This window comes from Capricornis sumatraensis, chromosome 8 (assembly GCF_032405125.1).
Source record: "Capricornis sumatraensis isolate serow.1 chromosome 8, serow.2, whole genome shotgun sequence".
In the NCBI taxonomy this organism is placed as follows: domain Eukaryota; kingdom Metazoa; phylum Chordata; class Mammalia; order Artiodactyla; family Bovidae; genus Capricornis; species Capricornis sumatraensis.
In genome coordinates, this window is record NC_091076.1 from 105,404,056 (window position 1) to 105,429,664 (window position 25,609).

The 25,609-nt window shown below is 54.6% G+C and overlaps 1 protein-coding gene across 5 annotated transcripts in view; it reads right to left on the reverse strand.

The window, feature by feature from the left end:
• Nucleotides 1-675: 675 nt before the first annotated feature.
• SAP30BP (SAP30 binding protein) overlaps nucleotides 676-25,609 on the reverse strand; it is a 32,419-nt gene continuing 7,485 nt past the window's right edge. For 2 of the 5 annotated variants that reach the window (XM_068976416.1, XM_068976414.1), the window contains 8 exons: nucleotides 12,786-12,828; nucleotides 8,050-8,138; nucleotides 5,926-6,017; nucleotides 5,085-5,145; nucleotides 4,343-4,394; nucleotides 3,313-3,371; nucleotides 2,106-2,190; nucleotides 778-1,890 (listed from right to left, as the gene is read on the reverse strand). In XM_068976416.1, coding sequence (XP_068832517.1) covers nucleotides 1,709-1,890; nucleotides 2,106-2,190; nucleotides 3,313-3,371; nucleotides 4,343-4,394; nucleotides 5,085-5,145; nucleotides 5,926-6,017; nucleotides 8,050-8,138; nucleotides 12,786-12,828 — 663 coding nt within the window. In that variant the 3' untranslated portion in view covers nucleotides 778-1,708. Of the gene's footprint in view, nucleotides 1,891-2,105; nucleotides 2,191-2,474; nucleotides 2,556-3,312; nucleotides 3,372-4,342; nucleotides 4,395-5,084; nucleotides 5,146-5,925; nucleotides 6,018-8,049; nucleotides 8,139-12,785; nucleotides 12,829-25,609 lie in introns of all 5 variants that reach the window. The other 3 variants (XR_011145154.1, XM_068976413.1, XM_068976415.1) reach the window with 3 other exon arrangements.

Consider the following 25,609-nt stretch of genomic DNA (forward strand, 5'->3'; position numbering starts at 1 on the left):
GAGGGTGCTTCTCTCCTTGGTCTAAAACAAGGAGGAGCTGGACTGACCAACAGCAAGCCTGGGGAGAGTACTCTATAAATGTATCCCTGGTGGCTCAGTGGTAAATTAGCCACTAGTGCCTGCTAATGCAGCAGACACAAGTTCAATTCCTGGGCTGGGAAGATCCCCTGGAGAACAAAATGGCAACCTACTCCAGTATTCTTGGCTGGGAAACCCTGTGGACAGAGGAGCCTGGTGGGCTACAGTCTGCGGGGCTGCAGAGTCAGACATGCCTGAGCAACAGCAGCGATGCATAAATCAACTCGTAGATTGCTCACAACCAGCTCAAAAGGCTTTATTACCATGATTTGAGAGAAGACTTACAGAGCAAAGGGCCTGAGACACACACGACTCAAACACAGTCTGTTTTAACCTGGGCTCCAGAGCAGAGGTGCTGACTCCGAGGTCCCAGCTGCCGCCACATGAGCTCCCTGGGGCCCTGGCAGAGGCTGCAGGCAGGAAGCCCTCTCCCTCTCTCGAGGGCTGTGAAGTTCCTCAAAGGACAGGGAGACCTGATCTCTTCTGCAGCTGAGGATGTGTTTGGGGGGAGAGGGCAGGGGTGGCTCCATCTCTGCTCTGGGGACTGCAGGGCTGGGGTGTCACACTCCCCCAGTTATGTACCAGCATCCGGTGCCTCCTGGGGACCACTTTTCTGAACCCCTGCCCGCTCCGGGGAAGCAAGTCAGCTCTTCACAGCCTGGCTTCCTTCTCTGACGCGCGGCCCTTCCGCTGGCGGGGAGAGAGCTGCCCAAGAGCAGGAAAAGCACTCTTTCCCTCCAGACCTGGGACTCCAGGCCTGCCAGCTGCTGGGAAATCTGTTCTGGCCCCAGAGGAGCCCAGAAGCCACTGGAGCTGCCCAAGGGCTGCTGTGGGTCAGAGATAACAGGCGCAGGAAGGGTGGGGTGGCGGATCCTCCCAGGAGCTGGACTTTACGTAAACAATGAATGGCTGCCCAGCCAGGCCAGGAGGTGATTCATCTCCCCACTGCAACCTGCCCTCTCCCTGCGTGGGCCAGGGGTCAGCTCCCACCCTTCTGGTGACTGGTGATACTTCAAAGACCAGGGTGTGTCCAAGAGGTGGTTGGAGGGCTCAATTGCGCCCAGGGGAGGACAGGCTGGGCTCCTGCCTGACAACTGGTGGGGTTCAGAGCTCCAGGACCAGGGCACCGGGAGCCCGGGCCTTCCCCCCTCTCAGGACCCCTGCCTGCCCGCGCCAAGAGACACTCACTGGGAATGACCGAGGTGACTTCTCGGGCCACCCCCTGAGCCAGCTGCAGGCTGCGGTCACCCCGCTGTGCCCGAGGTGAGGATCCCAACCGAAAAGATGAGAGGACACTTCAGTTTTCATATTCTCCTGAAAACAGACTGTAGAAGAGGCCAGGGCGTCCGAGATGCCGAGATGTGAGGACGCGGCACTTTTAATTGGGCGCAGACCCCACGGGGTGGGCTGTCCACAGAGCCCTGCTCCTGTGCAGCCCCGTCTCTTCCAGGCCAAACGCCACCCGGAGCTCCTCGCAGGCAGGAGGGAGGGGAACGGGTCCCAGTCCTGAAACGTAGAATGGGGAACCTCCCAGGAGGCCGAGGTCTCATCAGGTCCCAGAGTGGCGCCTCCCCTCCATGGAGGGGAGACTGTCCGAGCCACCCTAAACCAGTCCCTGAGGTCCCTTGCGTCACTGCTTGGCCTTCTTCACAATGGTGCCCACGGCAGAGATAACAGTGGTCTTGGAGCCGCTGGCGCTGGTGGTCACGGTGACAACAGCTGGCAGGGTGGCCGTGGTGGTGAGGATGGTGGGCTGGGCTATCGTCGTCACCGGGATGGCCGAGTCCCACTTGCTCTTTCTCTTCTGGGCGTCTGGGGACGAGGCCAGAGAGAAGTCAGGACCCACCTAGGCCAGTGGTCTGAGACCAGGGAGCAGAAATGGCAGGCCACAGCCCCAGGAAGCCGAGGGCAGCCGGGGAGCCGGGACCCACCCCAGGCAAGCAGTGCCACGGCCCTGCGCCCGCAGATACGGCGGGGAGGCCCTGGCTGTGTCTGCGGGGGGCCGGGGTGGGGAGAGCCGCCCGTACCTGCGACAGCTGTGCTGGCCGTGGTGGTGGTGGTGGCCGGGGCGTTGGTCGTGGTACCCTTCTTGGTGCCCGTCACAAACTCAATCTGGGGGCGAGAGGGACGAGCGTGCGTTAGGACCTGCACATAGCGTGCATCCACGTCTTTTTGCCAGCTGTCTGCTCCTGGGGGGACAGGAGGCAACCTGGCACCGCACGAGGGAAGCACTGAGAACCAGCTGTGACTGTCGAGCGGGGGAGGCACTGGAGAGGCGCCTGGAGAGGATGGTTACTCCTCGGAAGAGAGCTTCCCGCAGACACCGGGCCCCTCCCGCCATGGCCATCTCTGCGCGTGCTGGGGCACCCCTGCCCGCCCAGGCCCCGCCCTCACACCTCGGGGGAGGCGGTGCCCGTGCGCACAGGGGAAGGACAGCTCCGGCCCCCAGGTGCTGCAGACACGTCCCTGCAACAAGCCTGGGGTTTGGAAAGGGGGAAGGAGAGAGAGTTGGGAAATTCAATCAAGGGTTAAGAATGAGGACCCCTGATCGCCCCAGCACCATCTCCCAGAGGGATCAACCCTGTGGCCCCGGGGAAGGGGATGGGGGACACACGTCCTGGAGGCCACATGTGCTGCGGGAGGAGGACCAGGCTAAACTGCAGGTGGAAGGGCGGGCGTCCTGCGGCTGTGTTCTCTCTCTCAGACTCCGGTCAAAAAGGGCACAGCCCAGAGGACTTGGTCTCATGGCCAAGTCTCCATCCCCTGAAGGACCCAGGCCAGAGGCAAGCAGCATGCTCAGGGTCCTGGCGTGAGGGCCACCTGGCCATGGAGACACACGGAAACGCTCAGGGGGGCTGCAGAGGCCAGTGCTGGGAGCCAAGGACGGCACAGACCAGAGCGCCTGTCCTCTGTTCAGGCCGAGGAGACTGCCGATGGGCCCAAAGGGAGAAAGCCCCCAGGGCTCGGCAGCTGTAAGGGTGTGTATCGGGAGGGGAGGGGACACAATGCAGCCAACATTAAGACCCCGAGAAGTCAAGTGGAAGCAGCCCGGGAAGCGTCTTCAGGCTGAGTCATGGAGGCTTAAAATCCAGCACATCTAAGGCTGCTCAGAGCGTGGCTGGGTGATGAACCGCAGTGGGGGGTGGGGGTAAGGGAAGCCCCCTGGCTCAGCCTGCAGGACCCGTGCGCCCCAGACAGCTGCCCGCTTCATCAGGACATCCACCCATCACTTACTTTGGTTCGCTCCTTTTTGGCCTTTTCCAACTTGTCCATTTCAATCTTCTGGGCTTTGGCTATGAAGACAGGACAGGCAGTTACAGAGCAGCTGATTAAACAAGGTAATTTAGGCCAAAGAGCCCCGGACTGCCGCCTGCCGCTCTCCCGGGGCTGCTGTTTGCAGCATCTCTGTGATCGGCAGAGTCACGAGCCAGCACGAAGCCGGGCCTCACAGTCCAAAGGCCCTGAAGCTGGGGCTGCGCACCCCGTCTGGAGGGGTGAACTGCTCCTGGGCTCCAGCAGGCTGCAGCCACGGGGTAATGCTGGCCTAGGGAAACCACCTTCTCAGCAACCGGCTCTTAGATTTGCATCGTTTCTTTCCTGGTCTGGCTGCACGGCACGTGGGATCTTACTACCCTGACCAGGGAATCGAACTCGAGCCCCCTAGAGTGGAGGTGCGGAGTCTTAAGCACCTGACCTCCAGAGAAGTCTCTGGACTTTTAGATAAAACACTAGTGGTGATTTCAAATTAAAGCAAGACAGAACTTACAGAGGCCCAACCACACATGCCTGCGGGCCAGATCTGGTGGTCCACAGGCCACTGGTTTGGGACCTGGCACCCGAGGGAGCAGGCCCCTTGAAACTCCTCCCAGTTCTCGCAGCCAGGCCCCCGCACAGAGCGCTGCACTCCCGCCGGCCCCCTGCCTGGGACCCGTCCACACCTGCTCGGCCAGCCTCTGTGCACCTTCAGACCTCGTTCAGACACGGTGTCCTCCACGAGGCTGCCCACCCTGCCCCGGGCCCCGGTGAGGTGGCCCAGCCTGCGTCCTCATCACCCGACTCGTTACTCCCGGAGTCTCTCCTTTGATCCTGTCTTCTTCGCTGTGTTGCAAGCTTAAGTCAGGGACGGGGTTCTGGATGGTTCAAGGCCGCATGCTCAGCTCCTCAGACATGGCCGGACACGGAGGAGACCCTGAAACCTGTGTTGCCTAATGACTGGAGAGACAGACAGACGGACGGGTGAGCGGGCAGATGAACGGCTACCCACCTAATGCCTCATAGTAGGAGTCTTCAGACCAGCCATGGGGGTCAAACATATCCTGAAAAAGAAAAGTTCAAAGTTGCTGCTGCTGCTGCTGCTGCTAAGTCGCTTCAGTCATGGCCGACTCTGGGCGACCCCTGAGACGGCAGCCCACCAGGCTCCCCCGTCCTTGGGATTTTCCAGGCAAGAACACTGGAATGGGTTGCCATTTCCTTCTCCAATGCATGAAAGTGAAAAGTGAAAGTGAAGTCGCTCAGTCGTGTCTGACTCCTAGCGACCCCATGGACTACAGCCTACTGGGCTCCTCCGCCCATGGGATTTTCCAGGCAAGAGTACTGGAGTGGGTGCCATCGCCTTCTCCATCAAAGGTGCAGAAAGGGCCAATAAATGGAAATGACTCAGAAACCACATGCTTCTCCCCACGTCTTTCCATGGATCTTCCTGGGCTGGAATCTCTGGCCTTCGAGGGCAGGGAGGCTCAGATGCTATCCCATCCCCAGCCAACCCTTCTTAGGACAGTGAGGGCAGAGAAGCACTGTGGACAGGCTGATCTACAGGGCACGGTGAGTCCACGCTAGCCCCTAACCAAGCAGAGGCCCTGGGGCTCAAACAAGAGAGATGGGGACGGCTCTCCTCTGCTGGCAGTGTGCCACACGGACCTTTCAGTGGGTCCAGGTTGAAGCCAGTGGGGAGGGCACAGGGCCCTGGGTCCCCTCCCTCACCTGCTGCCTCTGCAGGTGGCACATACCTTTGGATAGTTGGTGCCAAGTTCATCAATAGCACAGAACTGGATGAGCTTCTCATAGATGCTGAAAGAAGAAGGCCACAGGGTGCTGAGTGGGCCCGAGCCCGAGGCCCTGCGCAGCACCGGATCTCAGGAGGTCAGAGCCACTTAGCACTTGCGTGCAGACCAAGTCTTTAGCCCAGGTGAACTGTTCTAAACAAGTTTCCAAATGGGAGGGCAAATGTCCGCTGACTTGACATTAAAAGTCACTTCTGGCCTTCCAACCTTCCACAGAGAGGGACTGGGGCCAGTGGGCAGAGCGAGTACGGTGTCAAGATGAGGTTTCAACTGGACGTCAGACCTTCAGTCTGTGGGGCTGGTTGGAGCATCCCCACTTAGGCCCACAGGGGCAAGGGCAGCTCTCGCCCTGGGCTCTTTCCTGGGTGTGTCACTTGGTTGAATGTTGGAGACAGTGAGACCCAGACACAGGTCTGTCTGTCAAACCTGCATAGAGTCAACAGCTTTCTAGAGGTAGGAGGACCTGGGGTGACCATCTAGACAATCCCCTCCTCGTACAGCTGAGGACACTAAGGCCTCAGGTCATGTGCTCCAGGAGGAGAGAGGGAATGAGAGCCCAGGCAGGCCCCATCCAGCCCACGTCTCGCGGCTTCCCCTCTGCACCTGCTGCCTGGCTCTTCAACGGCAGACGAAGCCTCAGTGAGGTTAACGCAGTCCGGGTGATGGTCTCTCTGGGCTCAGCTGGGATCTGAGCCGGGCTTCTCCCTGCACCTCTCTGGAGGCATTCTTGTCCCCAGTCCAACATCACTCCTCCCACCGCCCCCCTGCTGGCTCATGGAAAACTCACCTAGGATTCCGAAATTCCTTCTTCCTCTGGATAATGTAGTTCATGTCCATCCCCTCCTTTATCTTCCGCTCATACAGCTTCTGGATCTTGTCCTACGGTAGGGAGACAGAAAGACGATGGTGACGGAACCTCTTGCAATCCCAGCCTGTGGTCACGTGCTGTGGACACGAGGACCTGGAGGAGCCGCGTGAAGCCCTGCTCCGGCCAGACGGTCTTCCTCCACCCAGCACAGACGAGACAGATGGAGACCAGCCTGCTTTCGTTGTGCTTTCTCCTGATCCCCTCTGGGTGGTCAGCAGCGGGAGGAATAAGAAGGTGGAGCTAGAGAAGCCATGGCGAAGACAGTGAACAAACCCTCACTTGGGGATCAGCTGCTGAATCATCTGAAGAGGAGTTTCAAGAGTTAGTGTTGACAGGTGGGGGCTGAATGCTGGATTTTAATTTTAACACGGGGTTAGTCAGACCCAGCAGGAGACCTGGGAAGGCAGGAGGAGAGGTGTCACAAGCCTCCCCAGTGTCCTCTGAGGGGAGGCTCACTGCTGGCCGGTCCTTGCCACTTTACCAAGAGGCATTGCTGGGGGTCAAGGGCCAAGCCCTGCTCTGGCTCAATGGGAAACCAGAGAACCACCTGGCGGGGTCCAGGCCAGTGTAACAGGTGTCCCCAGGCCCACAGAGATGATGCTGGCAACAGATGGTGTCAGGGCTGCCCAGGGAGTTGAAGAGGCCCCAGGAACCCGAGCCTCAGGGCAGGGCCACCTCTGAGGAGGGGCAGGCTTACCCAGCGAGGCTGGCGCTAGCCCAGGGCAGGGTCTCTCGGCAGCCTCCCCAACTAGTGGCAGCTAAACACAGACTGTCCAGGAGGAAACCACTTGGAGTGCTCTTCACCTGCAAGAGGAGGTGGGCGGGGGGCCGGGGGGGTGGCGCGCCTGAGCGAGGTCCTCTGGAACATCAGGAAAGGTGACTCACTCCTGTCAGGAGTCAAGACTGCCCAGGGAAAGCACTGAGCTGGGGAGAGAGGTCTGTAACACGCTTGCCAGGAAGAGAAAAGCCGAGCGCATGCCTCCATGTCCTCGCTCTGTGGGTGATGGAGGCAGGCCTTCCCGGGAGGCTCAGCAGGTGGAGGCACCGCTGTATCTTACAGATGACTTCTCTGTGTGCCCTCGGCCGTCAGGCGGGTTCTCCTACCTCAGGGGAACTAAAACCTTTGCTCATGGTTTCTGCCACTAGCAGGATCTAAAAAGGAGAAACATTTTGATCTTGAAGGCTGGGGCTGGCTATCTCTGCCTGGTGGCTGCTGGACTGTCCTTACAGGCTGCGGCTTGCTGCCTGGAGTGTGAGCGACACGGGGCCAGGGGTGGGGTGCTATGTGGTGGTGATAGGGAGACGACTCAGCAAAGGGAACGGATTTCCAGGAAGAGAAGGGACTGTGCTGCAGCCCTGCCCCACTCGGCACCCACCCAGGTCGCCGCATTTCCAGCCCCAGGCCCCGTTAGTCACCCCTCCGTCAGCGTGTGCGAGGGCTTGCGGTATAGCCAGAGGCCCCACTTGGGGGCAGCCGTGGGTGTCTGCCCTACTGTAAGGTCCCCTTCAAAGGGGAACACGCAGAGGGACAAGGAGAAACCGCCACTGAGGCTGACAGGGAGGAGTAAGGCTAGCTGTTCCCTGTGGGCCTGCTCCCGAGGTGACTGCACTCCACACTCCATCTCCACAAGTCAGGGATCATCAGACAAGAAGCCCATGAACCGCCATTTCCGGAAAACGAGGGCTGAAGTGTACGCATTCACATGCTATGCATTTGCATTCCTACTTGTTTCCTGAACATTCTGATGACCCCTCAGGTTCTTAGCCAAGTTCCTTCGGAGACATTCCCTGAGCTCAGCGATGCCCAGAAAAGGCATGTTGTTTGCTCTGCTGGCAGTGTCCCGGGGCAGGTGGGGGCCCAGCTGAGGCTGCAGAGGCAGCCGGGGCTAGGGCGCCGGCTCCTGGGAGCGGCCTAAGTGAGGTCACCAGGACTGCAGGCTCCTTCCCACTTGGGCTGTTTCTTTCCCAGAAGCCACTTAAAGTCAGACCCAGCCAGACACCCGCCCAATCTGCACGGGCCTCAGCAGCTGAGCGTGTGCGTACCTGTAAGTGGTTTGAGCACCGGCCGGGGGGTTCTGGAGGGATCTTGATCTCATCAGGTGACATGTTCCGGACTCTTTCAGAAAAGGAGGCTGTGGAGAGAACAGAGGAGTTCTGTGGGTGCGCGGGAGGGTCAGGGTGGGGGCCCGACATGGACAATAAAAAACCCTTCAAGACAAGAAAGGCACAGAAAGCATTTTCAAGGAGGGATCACACACTGTAAAATAGTAAAACAGGGCATGCGGAGTGGCTCTCGGAGGGTGCATCTGAGTTGAACTTAAATGACCTGAAGGAACCAGTAGGTGCAGTGGGGCAAGAAGTTCAGGCAGAGGGCATGAGCGGCCACATCACAGCCGGGCCCAGAGGAAAGACTGTGTCCTGGGGGTGCTGGTGAGCGTTTAACACCAGCTGGGAAGTGGGAGGGGCAGACCCACGACCCGCAGCATCTGCCCCTTTCTCTGATGTAAATTCTCCCGTCATGGCCAATCAATTTCAAGCTACCAGTGTGAAGTCATGAGCTCAGGGCTGGGAAGACATGCACACATGGCTGTGCCTCCCACGGGCTCTGCCCCTGCAACACCCTCCCAGGATCCTGGGGACTCAGAGCTGCTTGGTGCTGTCCTCCCACCTCAGGCTCTGCTACCCAGGGTCCACCAGAAGCTCAGGGTTCCCTGGGCTTCGGGACTCAGCATTCAAAACTGCTTTGTACATAAATGACATCTATTCAATACAAAATGACCCTCTGGTTATTAGCTTCGGGTCCTTCAGCAGTAAACCAATCAATCCTCACTCGGTCCACTTCACTCCTGGGAACAAAAGGCCTGATTCTGCAGTGAAGACCCACAGCTCCCAAAGGACAATTCCCTTGGCGATGTGCCCCTGCCACCCAAGTTTCTCTCTCCCTCCATTCCCCTCCCTGCTGCCTCCGGCCACTCTGGCAACTGCAGAGTCGTGCTCTGGATCACCCAGACAATATGCTACTTGTTGTAAGATTCTGTCTGTGCTTTTTAAGACATTCGCTCATGAAAAGGACTATACAATGAGCAAACAGCAGGCGGAGCAGGGTGGGGTAGGATGAAGGCAAAGAATGAACAACCCAGCACCACTAACACCCAGCAAGTACTCACTGGGTACCCGACATGTGCCGGCCCTGGCGGGACTCTCTCAGCCCCCAAGCGGCCGCCTGGACTGCCAGTGGATGGCCGGGTGAGCCTGTCCCTTCTCTCCTGGGGCTGGATTAATATTTTCTTAGCAGATAAGGTGCTTTGATTTCTGCTTTGAGCTTCACTTCTCAGCTGCTGCCAAATGAGCCTGCACACACTGCGGCTGGAGCTCAAGCCCAGGGACCATCTCCTAACAAGTCTATAAGCGCCAATTCTCACTGTTGTTGGAGCCTCCCTGAATGTGCCCCAGAACAGGGCATCGGTGTGTCATCCTGCTGTGGACCAAGACACCAGTGCAATCTGGGAGCACGTTCCACCATGGGACCATGTGCTTCTCTTTGCTCAGCCCCTTCTGTCTCCTGTCTCCTGAAGCAAGGGTGACACCTTGATCTCATCCCAACTTCCTCCTTCCTCCCAGCCCTGGGAAAGGCAGGAGTTCTAAGCCTGAGGCTCAAGCAGGCTGCAGAGGCCAGCTGAGAGTGGGATTACCTGGGCTGTGCTGGTTCTTGCGTTTCGTAAGCATCAGCACCAAAAGCCAGGAAGGCCAGGGCAGGCTCTGGGTGCACAGCAGTGGGAGACGGCTTCCCTGGGGTGGGGAGTGTCTCTGTGCACGTGACAGAGAGACAAAGAGTGCCCTTTGGCATTTGCCAGGAAAGCCTTTTGGAAAAACAGGGTGTGAGGCTGTTGCCATTAGCAACCCAACCACCCAAGTGGTACAGTGTCATGGGGAGGGGAAGAGGTCCTCCCAAGCTTGTGGGCTAGAACTGGGCTGGAAACAGGAGAGTTCCTCTCTGGAGCAACAGCGAATGAAGGGACACATTCAGGAAACGCGGTAAAAGTTTCTCTTGCAGATTTCAGGAGCAATCTTCCTGCAACTCTGTCCTTCCTCTCAGAATGCATCTAAAGCAGAAGACATCAGACCTGCACATAGGGTGGTTGGAGCCGCCACAGAGCCTCAAATCAATCTCCCTGGAAACACATCGAGATGTGTGTCCAGGCCCTCAGAGGCAGCCCAGGTCTGTGGCTGCTCTGGGTCTGCTGGGGTGTTCTGGGCGGGCACGTACTCAGGCTCTGAGAAGGGTGATTCACCCTGGGTACACGCCCACCTCACAAAGCAGCGCAGGTATCCACAGCTGCCAGGCATGGATTTGCACAGGAGCGGCTCGTCAGCGGGGCGTGTTTAACGGTGGGAGTGAAGGCACGCCTGGTGGATGCTGTGGGGCTGGAAGCAGGAGGCAGTGGAGTGTCTCTGCCTCACCAGAGACACAGAGAACTCGAGTGGATGACCGCCCCAGGGCCACTGCTCCAGGACCACCCACGGGGAACCTGGAGGGGAGGACTGGGTGTCCGCTCACCTGTCAAGCAGCGACACTGCTGGGGAGCCCTCAGCCAGCTTCTCTGCTCCCCTTTGCTCCATTAAACCTGGGCCTGTCTACACAAGTGAAAACGCTGTCCACACCAAGCGGAGCAACCTGAGTCCTCCAGCCAGAGGCACGGATGGAAGGCGTTGGGCCCAGAGAAAGGGGGGGACAACCAGGGCGCCATGAGCGGAAGCCACTCTGCAGGTTGTCCACCATCTCCTCAGTGAGAAATGGGAACAGGAATCCAAACTATGAGGCTTCAAGTTTCACCCATGTTTTCTATGGGAGAATGGATTCAAGAAACTGGTGTAACCCCACAATGAAATATTACCAATCAAAAAAAAAACTATGGATATGCTCAAAAACATGGAAGGGTCTCAAGAACATTATGGGAAATGAAGAAGCCAGACAAAACAAACAAACAATGAGTCCGTCTGTATTAATGGTTCCTGGGCAGGGGCAATTTTGCCTCCAAGCTGACATTTGGCAAGATCTAGAATCATTTTTTGTTGCTGTACTTGGCAGGGAGAGGAGATGCTATTGGCCTCTAGTGGGTAGAGAAAAAGGAAGCTGCTAAGCACTGTGTAGCGCACAGGCCAGGCCGCCACGACAAAGGGCCACCCAGCCCCGAGGGCCTGCAGCACCGAGGCCAACAAAGAAACCAAAGTATGAGAAACTCTAAAGAGACAAAACTATACTGATCACTGCTGCCTGAGGCCAGAGGAGGAAACGTGTGCAAGGGACACTCTACAGTCACAGAGACATCTTCAGGACTGCGGCGGGGGTTCCATGCTATGTAAGAGGCACCTCACAAAGCTGCTTTCAAACAGTGACAAGGAGAGGAAAAGTCAAGCTGTTTATGGGCGAGTTTAGGGCCGAGATGGCTGGAGCCCACGCACATTCCTGCCGAGCGAGCGCCGCTAGGAGGAGCAGAGAGTGCTGCCTGGCTGCGTTCCTGGGGGGAGGCTCTGCCCCGACCCCGGCTACAGTGAACAGCAGGGACAGGCAGCGGGGAGGGCGAGGCTGCAGTCCAGGGCCGCCCTGCAGACCGCCTGCTTGGGGAAGGCCATGGGCTTCCCGGGGGGCTTGCTCTGCTCCCTCTGCCTGTGAAGCCAACTGCGCCACCCCTATGGCGCCATTTTCCCAAGATCAGGCTCTTTGGTTTTAGGAAAATTTGTTGTTTTTTTTAATAGGAGAGGAAAGACTCATACCCCATTCATCAGAAAACCCGGGGCTGAAGGGCAGAATCCCGCTGAGCATCTAGGCTGCTCCACATGGTCAAGGTCCTACCCAGTCCTTCCCTCAGGAGACAAACATAACGAATGACGTTCAGTTCTTTCAGTCACGATAACCAGAATGGGTCCCCACCTGCCATCCCTGCTGAAGGCATCTTGTCCAGAAAAAGGACAGGTCGGAGGGGCTGCTGGATACAGCATTTCCAGCCTGGGGCTCCCCCGGGCAGGGCGAGTGAGCCGCAAAGGCGCCATCTGGGAGAGGGGAGCAGGAACTCCGCTTTGTGAGGATTAATGGAACGGGGGGTGGGGGGGGGTGGGGGGGGAGTGACGGGCAGTCTCGCCACGGAGGGGGAGGGCCAACCTCCTAAAATGTGAGGCTGGGCCAGGCCTCGGGGGAGCCCTGACAAAGTCCATGGCAGAAATGAAAGGAGTCAAGAGACCTTCTGAAAGGCTGCAGAGGCTGGGCTAACTCTGGGCTGGGATGACACGTGGGCTGTGTTCCAGAACCGTAACCGCCCTAGCCAGTTACACAAAGGGCCCCAGGCTCCAGGGCTGGGAGGCATGCTCCCTCCCGGGGACAGAGCAGCATGCCAGCAGAGGCCACATGCTTGCACCCTGAGCCCGTGAACACGCCAGCGGGGAGGCTCGGGAGGTCCAAGGCCGGAGGCCAGGCGCAGAGCACAAGGAGAACAAGCTCCCAGCTAGAGGGGCCCGAGTCCCTCTTGACGACACTGGCAACTGACCAAAGCTCCGTGAGATGCACCATAAATACGGTTTTCAAAGAACTGTTCCCTGGGTGTCTCACCCAGACGTCTTAGGAAATGCCAAAAGCCCTGAGAGTTAGAGTCCGGAGACAGGCTCGCAGCTGAGCTGCTGCCTCGGCAGCAGCAGAGAGAAGCCACCTGCGTGGCTGGAAGCCAGCTGGCTCTGGGTGAGGCTCAGAGACCTGCCCCTGGCACCTTCCACCCCAGGGTACTCACCAACTAATTCCTGGGGATCTCGCTTTTCTACTTCCGGGTTATCCTGTAAGAGAAAAAAGAAAAACACAAGGAGTAAGTGTGGGGCTCCCGACCCAGAGTCACTCTCCTTACTGACACCACTCAGAATTTTTTTAGGAAGGAGAAAAGGTGGAAGCATTGCAAGGAACCTGGAGAGTGAGCCGACACTTTGGGGGTCCTGAGACCCCTGAACCTCCAAATATCCCTTCTTCCTTCATCAGAGCAGCTGGGATGCTCCAGCCACCTGCTTCAGTCTCTCCTCCACGGCCTAAAGCAGTGACCAGCACCCCTAATGCCAAGGAGAGCAACCAGCAGCCAGCCAGCCATCACCTGCAAACCTGCACCCTGCCCAGGGCTCCCCCAGGCCTGGCAAGCTGCCCCAGAACACAGCACCTCCACCTGGCGCCCAGGAAGCAAGAGGTGGCTAGAGAATCTCAAGACCAAAATGCAAGACACTATCTCCTCCCAAGAGATTTTTCTCACTTTCAGGTTCAGCAAAAAAGGGAGGCTTTATCACAAGGGGGCAGTTCACGCAACTGGGAGCAGGCAGGCAGCAGACCTTCAGGGAGTCACACACCGCCCTCAGGACAGCCCAGCTCAAGGCACATGGCTCTGTCTCCCAGCTCACCTGCTGGTTCTCTTTACACTAGCTCAGTCTCTCCAAAGAAAGCTCTCTCTAACCCTTCATGCAAGCCCCTGCCCCCAGCACCCACTTCCACGCTGTGTCCTCTGTTCTGGAGGTATACAGAGCCCTAGGGGCAAAGTTTTCTCATCAGACCACTCCGGATCTCACTGCTCAAAGTAAAGGCTTCCCTGCTGATCCAGTTGTTCCAATGCAGGGCGCACGGGTTCAATCCCTGGTTGGGGAACTAAGACCCCCATGTGCCATGTGTCGTAGTCAAGAAAATCCAGTTCTGGCCACGGTCACATGGCTAGGCACCTACTTTCCTTGCTTCTGCTGCCCCAAACACACAATGGTAAAAACATACCTGTTCTCGTCATTTCTGGAGAAACCGAGCCCCTCAACACAGGTCGGGGTCTCAGGTGCCATGACATGGTAATGATCACAATGGCAGAAGCTGTGCTCACAAGGCTGGATCTTGTGTCCCCTCCCTTTGGTCAGCGAGGGAGGAGATAAGACAGCAACAATCGTGGACCCGATGGGCACGTGGAGGGGGCTGGGCAGTGCTGTGTATGCCACTCACACGATACGACTTGACACCAAGGTGACGTCTCAGAAGGCAGGCACAGGGAGGCCACCAACCCCCTACCCCCCAGGCTCTAAGACCAGAATAGCAGTTCTTAACCCCCTTCTCCAAAAAGTCCCTAGGATAGGCCAAAACCCCCTCATTCTTTGGAACACTGCAGCTATTCATTCGACCTGGATGGGCATAACGTCCAGGCCAGGCTGCTTAGCAACGATCGCCCCCAGTCACCCGCCCCCTGCCAATCAGGTGGGCAAAGTGGAGGCAGCCCCAGAGGGCTGCCGCACCAAATTCAGGTTGGTCATCAATCAGCTGCTCCACAGAAAGTGGGTCTTGGCGGGCCCCACAACGATCCCTTTGTAGCTGACTCTGGGGGAACCCATGCTAAAGAGTGTGGCACACTGGGCTGTAAAAGGTCCTCAATTCTCCCTCCAGGGGACAGCTGTCCGGGTGCTCACTGTGGGAAAACATCACTTGGACACATCCTACCTCCCCTCTGGGGCCATCTGGCTGGTCCCACAGGCCTGATGCATTAACCCTTCAAAGGCCTCCTAGGGCTCTTTCTCAAAGCACTGCCCTGGGCCCTTTGGAGGCCAAAATGCAGAGCAGCAAGGAAGGAGGCAAGTCAGCCACGTGGGAATTCTGCTGCCTGCTCCGGGGGCACAGGAAGTTAGTCACCAGACAAGTGAGGAGTCTCTTCAAAGGAGAAAGGACCGGTTCCTCATAAGATTAAAAGGTGTGAGGTTCCTGGGCCTGCCTTTGCCCGGTGATGGGAGGTGGAGTGGGTGGGCAGAGGCGGGGATTCCTGCATTTCACAAGGGCCTGGGCTGGCTTAGCTGAGCTTTATTTAGTCACATCTTGGGGAGAAAAAGAGATGATGGGGCAAAATCACACACAGGAAGTCTTTTCTACTACTTTCAGGCTTTCCTTTTTTGACCTGGCTCCTCATTTTCTCCCAGATTTATCTTTCTATACATGCTCCCCTCCCCAAATTAACCTGGTAGTTGGTTTCAATAGGACAACTAGTCTCTGCTTTTCTACTCTCAGAGCGTGCACTTCAAGTCCCATGAAACTATGGCCTCTTATTTAATTCCAAACCAGCACCCCCGGAAAGAAGCTCTGCACCCTCGCCCCTTCCCAGCTGGACTCCGGCTCCACATTTTCTGCAAGCACAGGCACCCGACGGAAAGCAAAGACCCTCCTGCCTTGAGACAACCCCAAAAGCCAAACACCTAACTGAGCCTCCGCAGGCTGGGAGCCACAAACTACAGCAAGGCTTTGCAATCTCTGCCTGTTGAGATCCCCAACTTGCGTCACAGGCGCCTGTGATTCCTAAGGCCCTGGAGAATCCAACAATGGGACTCTGTGCCTGCTGCTGGCCACACCTTGTTACGCTTTAGCAGGGAATTCCTCTGCCCTCTGACATGGACCAGAGGGCTGTGGGTTTGCTGCTGGCCATTTGGCTTGGTACCAAGGTGCCCCTGAAGAAGAAAGCCGACGACCCAAGTGCTTCCAGATCCGAAAGGAGCCTGACCCCCCGCTGCCCCAACGTGAGCCTGAGAGGGGCTGTACTACACGCCATAAGGACCTGGAGCCATGGCAACACATGTTCTCGGAATGGAGTTGGCTGCAGGACATTAGGGGATGCTGAAGGAAGTCCAGCAAGGAAGGAGAGTCAGGGCGTCCGATGAGACCACTGAGGACAGGCGTCAAATACCCCAGAGATGCTTTTTAGAACCACTTATGCTCAACTGTCCATCGAGGCAACTTTCATCCAATGAAAGCTGCTTTAGGGGTGAGAACGGGGCTCCACATTCAACCCAAAGACCCATAGGGACAGTCATGGCTCAGATACCAGGAATTCAGCACAAAAATGAACAAAGTGCAGGATAGTTATCTTGGAAGCCAGCCATGGTGTTGGAAAAAACAACTGATGAAGTATTTAAAAGGGCTATCTCCTTAGGAGATTGAAGGAAGGTTCACACATTAAACTGCCAGCAGTTCAAGAAACCGGTTTGACAAAACCTGCTAGCGAGAGACTTGGTATATCCTTAAAGAAGCAGGAGGGGAGCAGGAGAGGACACGAGCAAAAAGCAACAAAAACCCACTGTTCCTTTCCTTCCCTCAAAGCAGGGTTTCAGAAGGCTCACAGGACACCTGCCTTGACTTGCACGAATCCACCCTCCCTGGCCTCCAGGTGGATATTCCGTTGGCCACAGAAATGAACTCAGCCTGGAGATCCAGTTATCAGACAGATGACTGTCTGCATCAGCCGGGAGGCATGAGTCTCGGAGACCTGGACAGACCTGGCATGACAGCACACGCCCCCTCAGACACCCCAGGGGGCTTTTCACCCGGTTCCTCAGGAAAGTGGAGACAGGGCGTCCTGCCTGGGAGAGCACTGCACACAGCAGTTCCCAGGGGGAGAAGCCAGGCAAACCTGGTTTCTGCTCTCCAGTTCAAGTCCTGTTCAGACACAGGAAAAACAAAGCAAAACAAAATCCGCATCGTCCCGCGGAGCCAAGTGAGAAAGGAGGAAGGAGAACCCTGACGCCTCTCTTCAGACCATCTGCACCCCCTACTCTCCCAGGGCTTAAGTCCCTCCAACCAGGGTGTGAGGCGGCTGCCGTGGGCTGGGGCCGTCCCGGGAGGGCTGTGATCTAAACCTCACAATTCTGGTTTTGCAGTTAATCGTGTCTGAGACTTGGAAGAATCTAACAGTCCTGTGGCAGGGGCCGCATTTTTAGGAATTACGGAATCTGAGATGTGGTTCCCCTGCAGAGAATGTAAAACTCCAGCCACCAGCAAAACTGTGACCAGAGCAGAGGAAGGAAGTGAAAACAATATGGCTCCATGACGCGCGACAAGCAGCCACGGGAGCTGGAGGGTTTACTCAGCAGAGGAGTGGCAGCTCCTAGTGGCAAGGATGGAGGTTTATTTACAGCCAACACTTCATGAACCCTTCTGAGAGCCAGCCCCACAAAGTGCACTCGAAGCTCTGGGGTCCAACCTGAGACAAGGCAAGCTGGCAGCTGGATTCCGCCAAATCTAAACTCTGCCTCTTCTCCCCATGTTCGGGAGCACTATGCATAGAGAAAACCCTCTGAGCAGAGGGCAAAGGACAGCCGCGCCCCACTCCAGGGGAAAGAAATGTTCCAGACTAGGTTTTCTGGCTGATGATGAAATGCTGCATCTTAAAAGTAGGGGGCAGCTGGGGAGGCAGATCAGAGAAACAAAGCCTCCCAAATCTTCTGTCCTCTCAGACCTGGGGCTCCTGAGCAGTTACAAAGCCCTGGTGACGTTGCACTGAATGAGCAGAGATCCCACTCAAAAAGAACCCTCACTGTGGCCTGAGGCCCCGGGCACGCTCTGCTGGCCATGTTGGCCTCCTCCCCTGCACCAGGCTCCCGGCAAGACAGCTCCCTGGATCATCCCGTCCCCCACTCCGGCCTAGGAAGCCCCCTTTAGACTTCAGACCTCCACTCAAGGAAGCAGGCCTCCACCCCACCCCCATCTGGCCAACGAGAGGACACCTGCCCAGTTCTGTGTTCTGTCTTATTTACCACTGTGTTCCCAGCACCTGCAACAGTCAGTGCCCTGCCTACAACAGGTGCTCAAACACTGATCACACACACACACCCCGCCACATACCCTCCCCTCCTCCCCGCCGCCACCCATGCCTAACCAGCCAGTGGTCAGTTTTTCTTCAGTCCAGTTTAGGGTTTCAAAGGAAACATCACCTGCAATGCTTGAACCCCCAGACTCCAAACCTGTTAAAGTCCACAGGGAGTTTCAATGTGTGGACTCGACATCAGAAAGAAAGGCAGCAGAGGAGCTAAAGGAGCAGAACTGCAATAGAGGTTGGTGACGGGACAGGCAGGGAGGTGTGTGTGTGGCGGGGGCACGCACCAACACCGAATTTAAAACACCTCAAGTCTACCTTGTTGCTTCTGATCTGAAGGCAAAAAAAAAAAAAAAGAATTACTATAAAGTTAATTCATCTATTTATTCCACAAATAACTTATCAAGCATTTATTACGTACCAGGCAATGGGCCAAACACTGGGCATGTGAATCGAACAGAACTCAGTCTTGGAGAATAATGTTAGGTATCATGCTAAGCACTTCAGTGAAAGATCTCATTTAGTTCTCATGACAGCCTCGTGAACTTGTGGGCAGACAATCCTGCTGTTTCAAGAGCCAAGGAAGCCCCGAGAAGGTTGCCTGAAGGCTTCAAGCTGATGGACAAACGAGGTTTTCTGTGACACCTGAGTCACTTCAGGATGCCCAGAAAGCAGCCATTCCAAATGGCTCCAAGCTCCAGAATAAAATCATCGTGGTCTGACAGTGTTGGGGGCATGGACCGAGAGGCAGGAACCCCAAGACTCAGCGGCCGTTACTGAACCCAGCCGAGTGGGGGCAGCCCCCTGAGGCGCAGACCCCCGGCAGGGGTTGCTTTACCTACACACCCAGGAGAGCCCAGGAGAAAGCCCATTTCCTTCAGTTGTATCCTGATGGTTAGGATTGGGCCACTGCCACAGCAGGCTGCCTGCCTGCGGATGGAAACACTCAACTTATCAGAAAAATGGGCGGAAGCTAGTGGGGCCATTTCAGATTCAATGGACTTGCCTTCACCCCCAGCTCACTGCTGGGAAGGCTCAGCTCCACAAGCAGAGAGGTTTTTACAGGAAAGGGTTAAACAGGCGTCTGCCAAGACAAACTAAGCCAGCTCCAGGGCTGGCCTTGGAGATGGAAGCAAAGGCAGGGAGGGGGGAGGAACAGTCTCTCTGAAATCCTGGCTTTGGTAATTCCCATGGTTCCGCATGGTGCTGAGCCTCTGTCACGTGGACCCACCCAGGCTCCATGTGAAGGCAAGCTCTGGCTGGAGCCACCTCCCAAGGGGAGACTATGCTGACTATTTCAAACGAAACCACAGATCTGATTCAAGACACCTGAAGAAGCAGAGGGGGGATTCTTTACCACCTAGGAAGCCCAATTTTAATACAAATGAGTAAAATCCTATCAAACCCAGGAATCCTACAGTAGCATCTCAAGGGACATGGACTGAAGCAAGAAACAGAGGTGAGAAGTGTTGGATCCCTAAAGACAGGCAGCTTCCCTTCTACAACACAAATTTCGAAAAGCTAAGTCCTCACTGGGGAAGGAGGCACCCAGCCACACCTTGGTTAGAAATTCGTGGCATGTGGCCCTGAAGGGAAGGAAGTCTGCTGGGGCCTGCTCGGCTAATGGGCAGGTGGACCGGGCATGCAGCGGCTCCTTCTTGGATGCAGAACCGCGCAGGGGCAGGGTGGGGCGCCTGGGAGTCTCCACTTCAGCTGAGCGGGGCAAGTGCAGTCAAGAAGGTCCTGCTGGCAGCTGCGGGGCTGCCAGGATGGGGGGTGAGAGGGACAGTAGTGGTCCTTCTTCCCTTGGCAGGAGATCACAACTCCCAGCAACCGCAACGTTTCTCCCAGCGGTGTTTCGGCTACACATGTAGCCAAGCTGCCTTCTGAAGGCGGCGAGACAAAGGACCTACCTTGAATTTCTTTCAATCTGGACAAGAGAACCATTTGCACAGCTTGCCCTGCCTCTGTCTTTCTGTCTGCTGCTCAGATCAGATCATCACCCAAATGGACTTGCAGACCTTAGCCTGGGGTGGGTGGGTTCTCCCTGGTGTGCAAATTCTGTCCCTTACTCTGTGGAGACCACCTCTGCCTTGTTCAAGAGCAGCCCAAAAGAAGGCCAAATGGCCGCTCACTGTGGTGAGAGCAAGGCAATGCTGGTGGTAAATAGGCCTGGGTATTTTCAACAGTTCAAAGGCCAAATACAACAGCCAGAAGACAAGACTGGATGGCTCACAAGCCGGGAATGGTCAAGGGCCATTTCCTTCTCTGCGCTTAGGTGAGTCATACTTTTTTTTTCTTTCTAATCAGTACTTAAAAGGATCATGGGTCTGGAAGCCACAACACCGGGGCAGGCAGGAAATGAAAACCAAGATGGAGGGACCAAACATATATCCTCCTCCTCATACCCTAGACAGAACTCACCAAACATTAACATACATCCATCAAGTCTCATAACACCACCGTAAGGCGAACTATTGTTTCCATTTCACAGAGGAGCAAACCGAGGCAAAATACAACGAAGTAGTTTCTTGCCTGTAAATGTCAACGTTGGAATTCAAACCCCAGCCTGACTGCAAAGCCTAGAAATACCATTTCCCAACTTATTGCCTCCTCCCTTGAGACTAGGAGGCTGTGAATAGCCACAATTTCTATGAAACCCTTGGTTCAACCATTGGAAAAAGTCAAAGTGTTAGTTGCTCAGTTAAGTCCGACTATTTGTGACCCCATGAACTAGAGATAGCCAGGCTGCTCTGTCCATGGAATTCTCCAGGCAAGAATACTGGAGTGGGTAGCCATTCCCTTCTCCAAGGGATCTTCCTGACCCAGGGATTGAACCTGGGTCTCCTCCTGCATTGCAGGCAAGATTCTTTACTATCTGGGCCACCCAACATTGAAGAGCCAGGAGGTGAAATTCCTCTCCAGCAATGACTCCACAGCAGGTCACAGGCAGGCAGGTATTACACCCTCCACTTAAGGAGAAGACGGCCAGATCTATTATCTTTTAACCAGAGTGATCAGGGGAAACAGCTCAAGAATTCATGGTGCCCCAGTGAGTAATGTCTGAGTTTACGTGAACGGAAGGGCAGGTCCTGAGGACTTAATCACCTACACACTGGGTGCTGCCACCCCGTCCTTAGCCTAGAGACTTCCTGGGGGCTTACAGAAGAAATGCTACTAAATCCTGAATCCTACTGAGCCAGCCTCCCTTACTGGGTGAACAATCCCGCGGACTTCCAACGAGAACTTACATTTTAAAGAATGAATTATTTCTTGTGACTTGTGTGAAGAGCACGGCACATTTCCTGTCTGTCAGGGACTCTCACTGAAAAGAAATTGCCTATACAACACTTTAGCCAACAACTACAAAAATACTTCCATATTTTGCTATTCTGATGTGCCATTTCTGGATTTTATCTTAGCTGAATATATGAGAAGGACTAAGAGAATTGGTGTGAAAAAATGTGTTGTTACTACTAGAACAAACGTTGGTGAATCTCAACCTCGTCATCATTCTCCATTTGTTGAAGGTATTTAGAAAACTATAAAAACAATCTTTCCTAAAGCAGTTCTATTGAGATATAAAACCCACCTGTAATTCTCAGGTGTAATTTTTCATTTATGTCATGCTATTATAGAATTAGGTTTCCCAGGTGGCTCAGAGGTAAAAAAAATCCACCTGCCAATGCAGAAGACACAGGTTCGATCCCTGGGTCAGGAAGATTTCCTGGAGAAGGAAATGGCAACCCACTCCAGGATTCTTGCCTGAGAAATCCCACGGACAGACGAGCCTGATGGACTAGTCCATGGGGTCGCGAAAGAGTCAGACTAAAACAACATTATAGAATTACCCAGACTACTGCAACACTGAAGATGTTTATAATACAAACGAGAACAAAACCAGATACAAAACAGTTACCCTATTACACAGGCAAACCAACAAAGATGGAAGAATGAAAATGGCTACACTGTCAGGATCATGGTACTAGGTGATTTTTTTCTTTCATTAAATATTTAGTCTTGCTATTATGATAGTCTGACAACAAGATACACACAAAAACAAAACCCTGACAAGATAACCACCAGAAAAAGTGCCATATGACCCTTTCCATGTCAAAGACCTCTAAGAGGCCCACATTTAAACTCTAACAAGATAACCTTTGCTCTCCCATCCTGAAAAAGAATTCTCAGTAGAACAATCCACAAGGGAGGCTTCCCCAGAAGCTCACCAAGCAAAGGCACACAATGGCCCATCTCCACTGGCTGCAAAGAGCCTCTGGTTCCTCTGCCACCCCCACAGCCTGTCTCTGGAGTATCCTTCAGGATGACTAGAACCCTATGCTGCTTGTTCATGAAAAGTCTGGCGTCTCCCTTTCTGATTCCAGAGGTCCAGCCAACAGACCCAAAGCCCAGGGAGGAAAGCATCTTGCTCTGCACGGATCCTGCGGAAGCTGGCGCCTCTTTCCTTGCGTGGTCACTAAGAGAATGCTGGCAGGCTCCTGAAGTTTTTCCTAGAATGGGTGTCAACAACAAACTCCTGGGAAACAAGCTCTGTGGGCTGCTTTCAGTCTCCAGGCCTTTGATTCTGACATTTTCAAAGATCATTAATAATGCTGGGCTGGGGAGAAGCGGCTGGAGAGGACAGGAAGAGTACAAGTTATTGAGTCAGTTCTGCCCTAGGCAAATCCTTCATCTCAATTCCAGGTCAATTAATAACACTTGGTGACCAGGACGCTGGTTCTTCTTGAGGGAGTTCAGGTGACATGCAGCCACTGAAGGCAGAAGCCCACTCACCCTGCTGAGCCAGGCCTCCACCAAGCCCCACTGCTCTGAAACTCTATGAGTATCCACCAATGCAGCAGTGCCACACTGCCAAACTGTCCGTCAAGGCACCCCAGCAAGTGGCCATGAAATTTACAAATTTCAAGGGAAACAGCAGTTACTCGACATCTTGTCTGATACCACACTAATTTATGGGTTGTTTTTCCAACGAGGCTACACTAAATTGTGCGGCTTTCCAGGTGGCTCCGTGGTAAAGAACCTGACTGCCATTGCAGGAGACGCAGGTTCAATTCCTGGGTTGGCAAGATTGCCTGGAGACAGAAACAGCAACCCACTCCAGTATCCTTGCCTGGGAAATCCCAGAGGAGCCTGGTGGGCTACAGTCAAGAGTTAGCCACCGAACAGTAACACATTAAATCACGAGGACACTGATGCTGACTGTTTGGAGAACATTACTTACTGAACAGAACTGTTATTTCTTTTGGTCTAGGAGTTCTGTGAAAAATTCCCGTGACACCAAGGATGCTGTGAACTGAGAAACTACAGTAACTTCTGACCTCCAGGATGGGGACATAGAATCAGACTGCCGAACATTGCTCAAAACTCCATCTTAGGCTGAGAAAGAAGACATTCCTACACATTCTCCCCTATCGCTGCCACCACTGCCTGGTATCACAGCCCTGACTTCAGACGTGCCCAGAGTGGCTGAAGTTTGCCTGTTGGCCCACAACTGGATGGAAGCCACGCCAGCGCTCAACCCAGGTCTTCCGACTCCAAACCCACTCGACTGGCTCTGGGTTGTGAATTCCCCATTTCTGCACTACTTTTGGGGTTTAAAGGATTATTGAAATGCTTTCTCTGAACTGGGGTTGTTCACACCTTTTAAAAAATGCTGGAACAATTTTTTTCTCCACCCAATGTCACCTTCTTGACCCAGAAACACTATTTTGTTTTGACAGATGTTTGCTCCTTGGGCTTGGAGGATTCCTTCCCCGGGTCAAAGCCTGGACCAGCGCGCCTCGCCCCGCAATGGGAGGCTGGGCCTCCCAGTGAGTTGCCCACAGGCTGCTCCAGCTCACCTGTGCCAGCTCATCAGTGCTGGTGTTTTGTTTGCAGAGGAAGAGAGCGCGTCAGGGACAGTGGGTTGAGTGGAAATACCTTTATCTACAGGAACAGTGGGAGTGGGGAAAAAATAAACAAGGGGAAAAGTTCCAGGGCAACCAAGGTAAAACAAGGACAAAGGAGGGTGGAGAAAGGGAAACTTGTGGGCCAAGGGCAAACAGATGGAGGAAGCACTTGAGCTTCGGGGGCCATCCCTGCGGTGAGGAGCCAGAGGGCTGCCCCACCCAGTCTGCCTCTTTCTAGGACAGCAGCGCCACCTTCTGTTCAGTAACCAGAACACCTGAGTCTGGCTGCTTGCTGAGGCGAGGTGAGAACAAGATCTGATAAGTGCCCGCGTCCTGCTTCCTGCGGGACACTCTGCCACCTCCTCCAAGCCCCTCTTCTCTGGTTTAGGGCCAACCCCAGGGCCCGATCCCTGCCACCCTGGGCTGATGGATCAGGAACACATGCTCCCTCTGTTGGGGGAGTAGGGGGGTGAGGGGCAGTGGGACCTGGAGAGTCTCATTTCTTCCTCAAACTCCCAAATATGGGACTCTGCACTCATAGGTCAGAGAAGGCAATGGCACCCCACTCCAGTACTCTTGCCTGGAAAATCCCATGGACGGAGGAGCCTGGTGGGCTGCAGTCCATGGGGTTGGTAAGAGTCGGACACGACTGAGCGACTTCACTTTCACTTTTCACTTTCATGCATTGGAAAAGGAAATGCCAACCACTCCAGTGTTCTTGCCTGGAGAATCCCAGGGATGGGGGAGCCTGGTGGGCTGCCATCTATGGGGTCGCAGAGTCGGACACGACTGAAGCGACTTAAAAGCAGCAGCACTCATAGGTAACTCCAAACATCAGCGGGATAAAAATGAGGGCCGTTTCCAGTCTCCGTATTCTACTTTTGTATTCCCAAAGTCAACAGATAATACAGTTGGAAAATACACAACTTTGCTTATCCACAATGCCAAGTCCTTTCCAAAGAAGCACCTTGGGGGTTTACTCCAACTCCAACCCTCACATTTCTTTTAGGACACTGGTGACTAGTGGTTTCATAAAAGGCCCAGAAATAGAGTTCACTACCTCCTGAAGCAGCTTGACCCACTTTTGGCCTGAGAAGATGGGTGGTTCTTTGTTCAGTTCAGTCGCTCAGTCGTGTCTGACTCTTTGCGACCCCATGGGCTGCAGCATGCCAGGCTTCCTTGTTCATCTCTAACTCCAGTTTACTCAAATTCATGTCCATTGAGTCAGTGATGCCATCCAACCATCTCATCCTCTGTCGTCCCCTTCTCCTCTCGCCTTCAATCTTTCCCAGCATCAGGGTCTTCAAATGAGTGAGTTCTTCGCCTCAGCTTCAGCATCAGTCCTTCCAATAAATATTCAGGACTGATTACCTTTAGGATGAAGTGGTTGGATCTCTCTCTAGTCCAAGGAACTCTCAAAGAGTCTTCTCCAACACCACAGTTTAAAAGCATCAATTCTTTGGCGCTCAGCTTTCTTTATGGTCCAACTCTCACATCCATACATGACTACTGGAAAAACCATAGCTTTGACTAGATAGACCTTTGTCGACAAAGTAATGTCTCTGCTTTTTAATATGCTGTCTAGGTTGGTCATGACTTTTCTTCCAAGGAGCAAGTGTCTTAATTTCATGGCTGCAGTCACCATCTGCAGTGATTTTGGAGCCCCCCAAAATAAAGTCTGTCACTGTTTCCCCATCTATTTGCCATGAAGTAATGGGCCAGATGCCATGATCTTAGTTTTCTGAAAGCTGAGTTTTAAGCCAACCTTTTCACTTTCCTCTTCATCAAGAGTCTCTTTAGTTCTTCGCTTTCTGGCATAAGGATGGAGTCATCTGCATATCTGAGATTACTGATATTTCTCCTGGCAATCTTAAATCCAGCTTGTGCTTCATTCAGTACAGCATTTCTCATGATGTACTCTGCATATAAGTTAAATAAGCAGGGTGACAATATACGGTCTTGACGTACTCCTTTCCCTATTTGGAACCAGTCTGCTGTTCCATGTCCAGTTTTAAGTGTTGCTTCCTGACCTGCATACAGATTTCTCAAAAGGCAGGTCAGGTGGTCTGG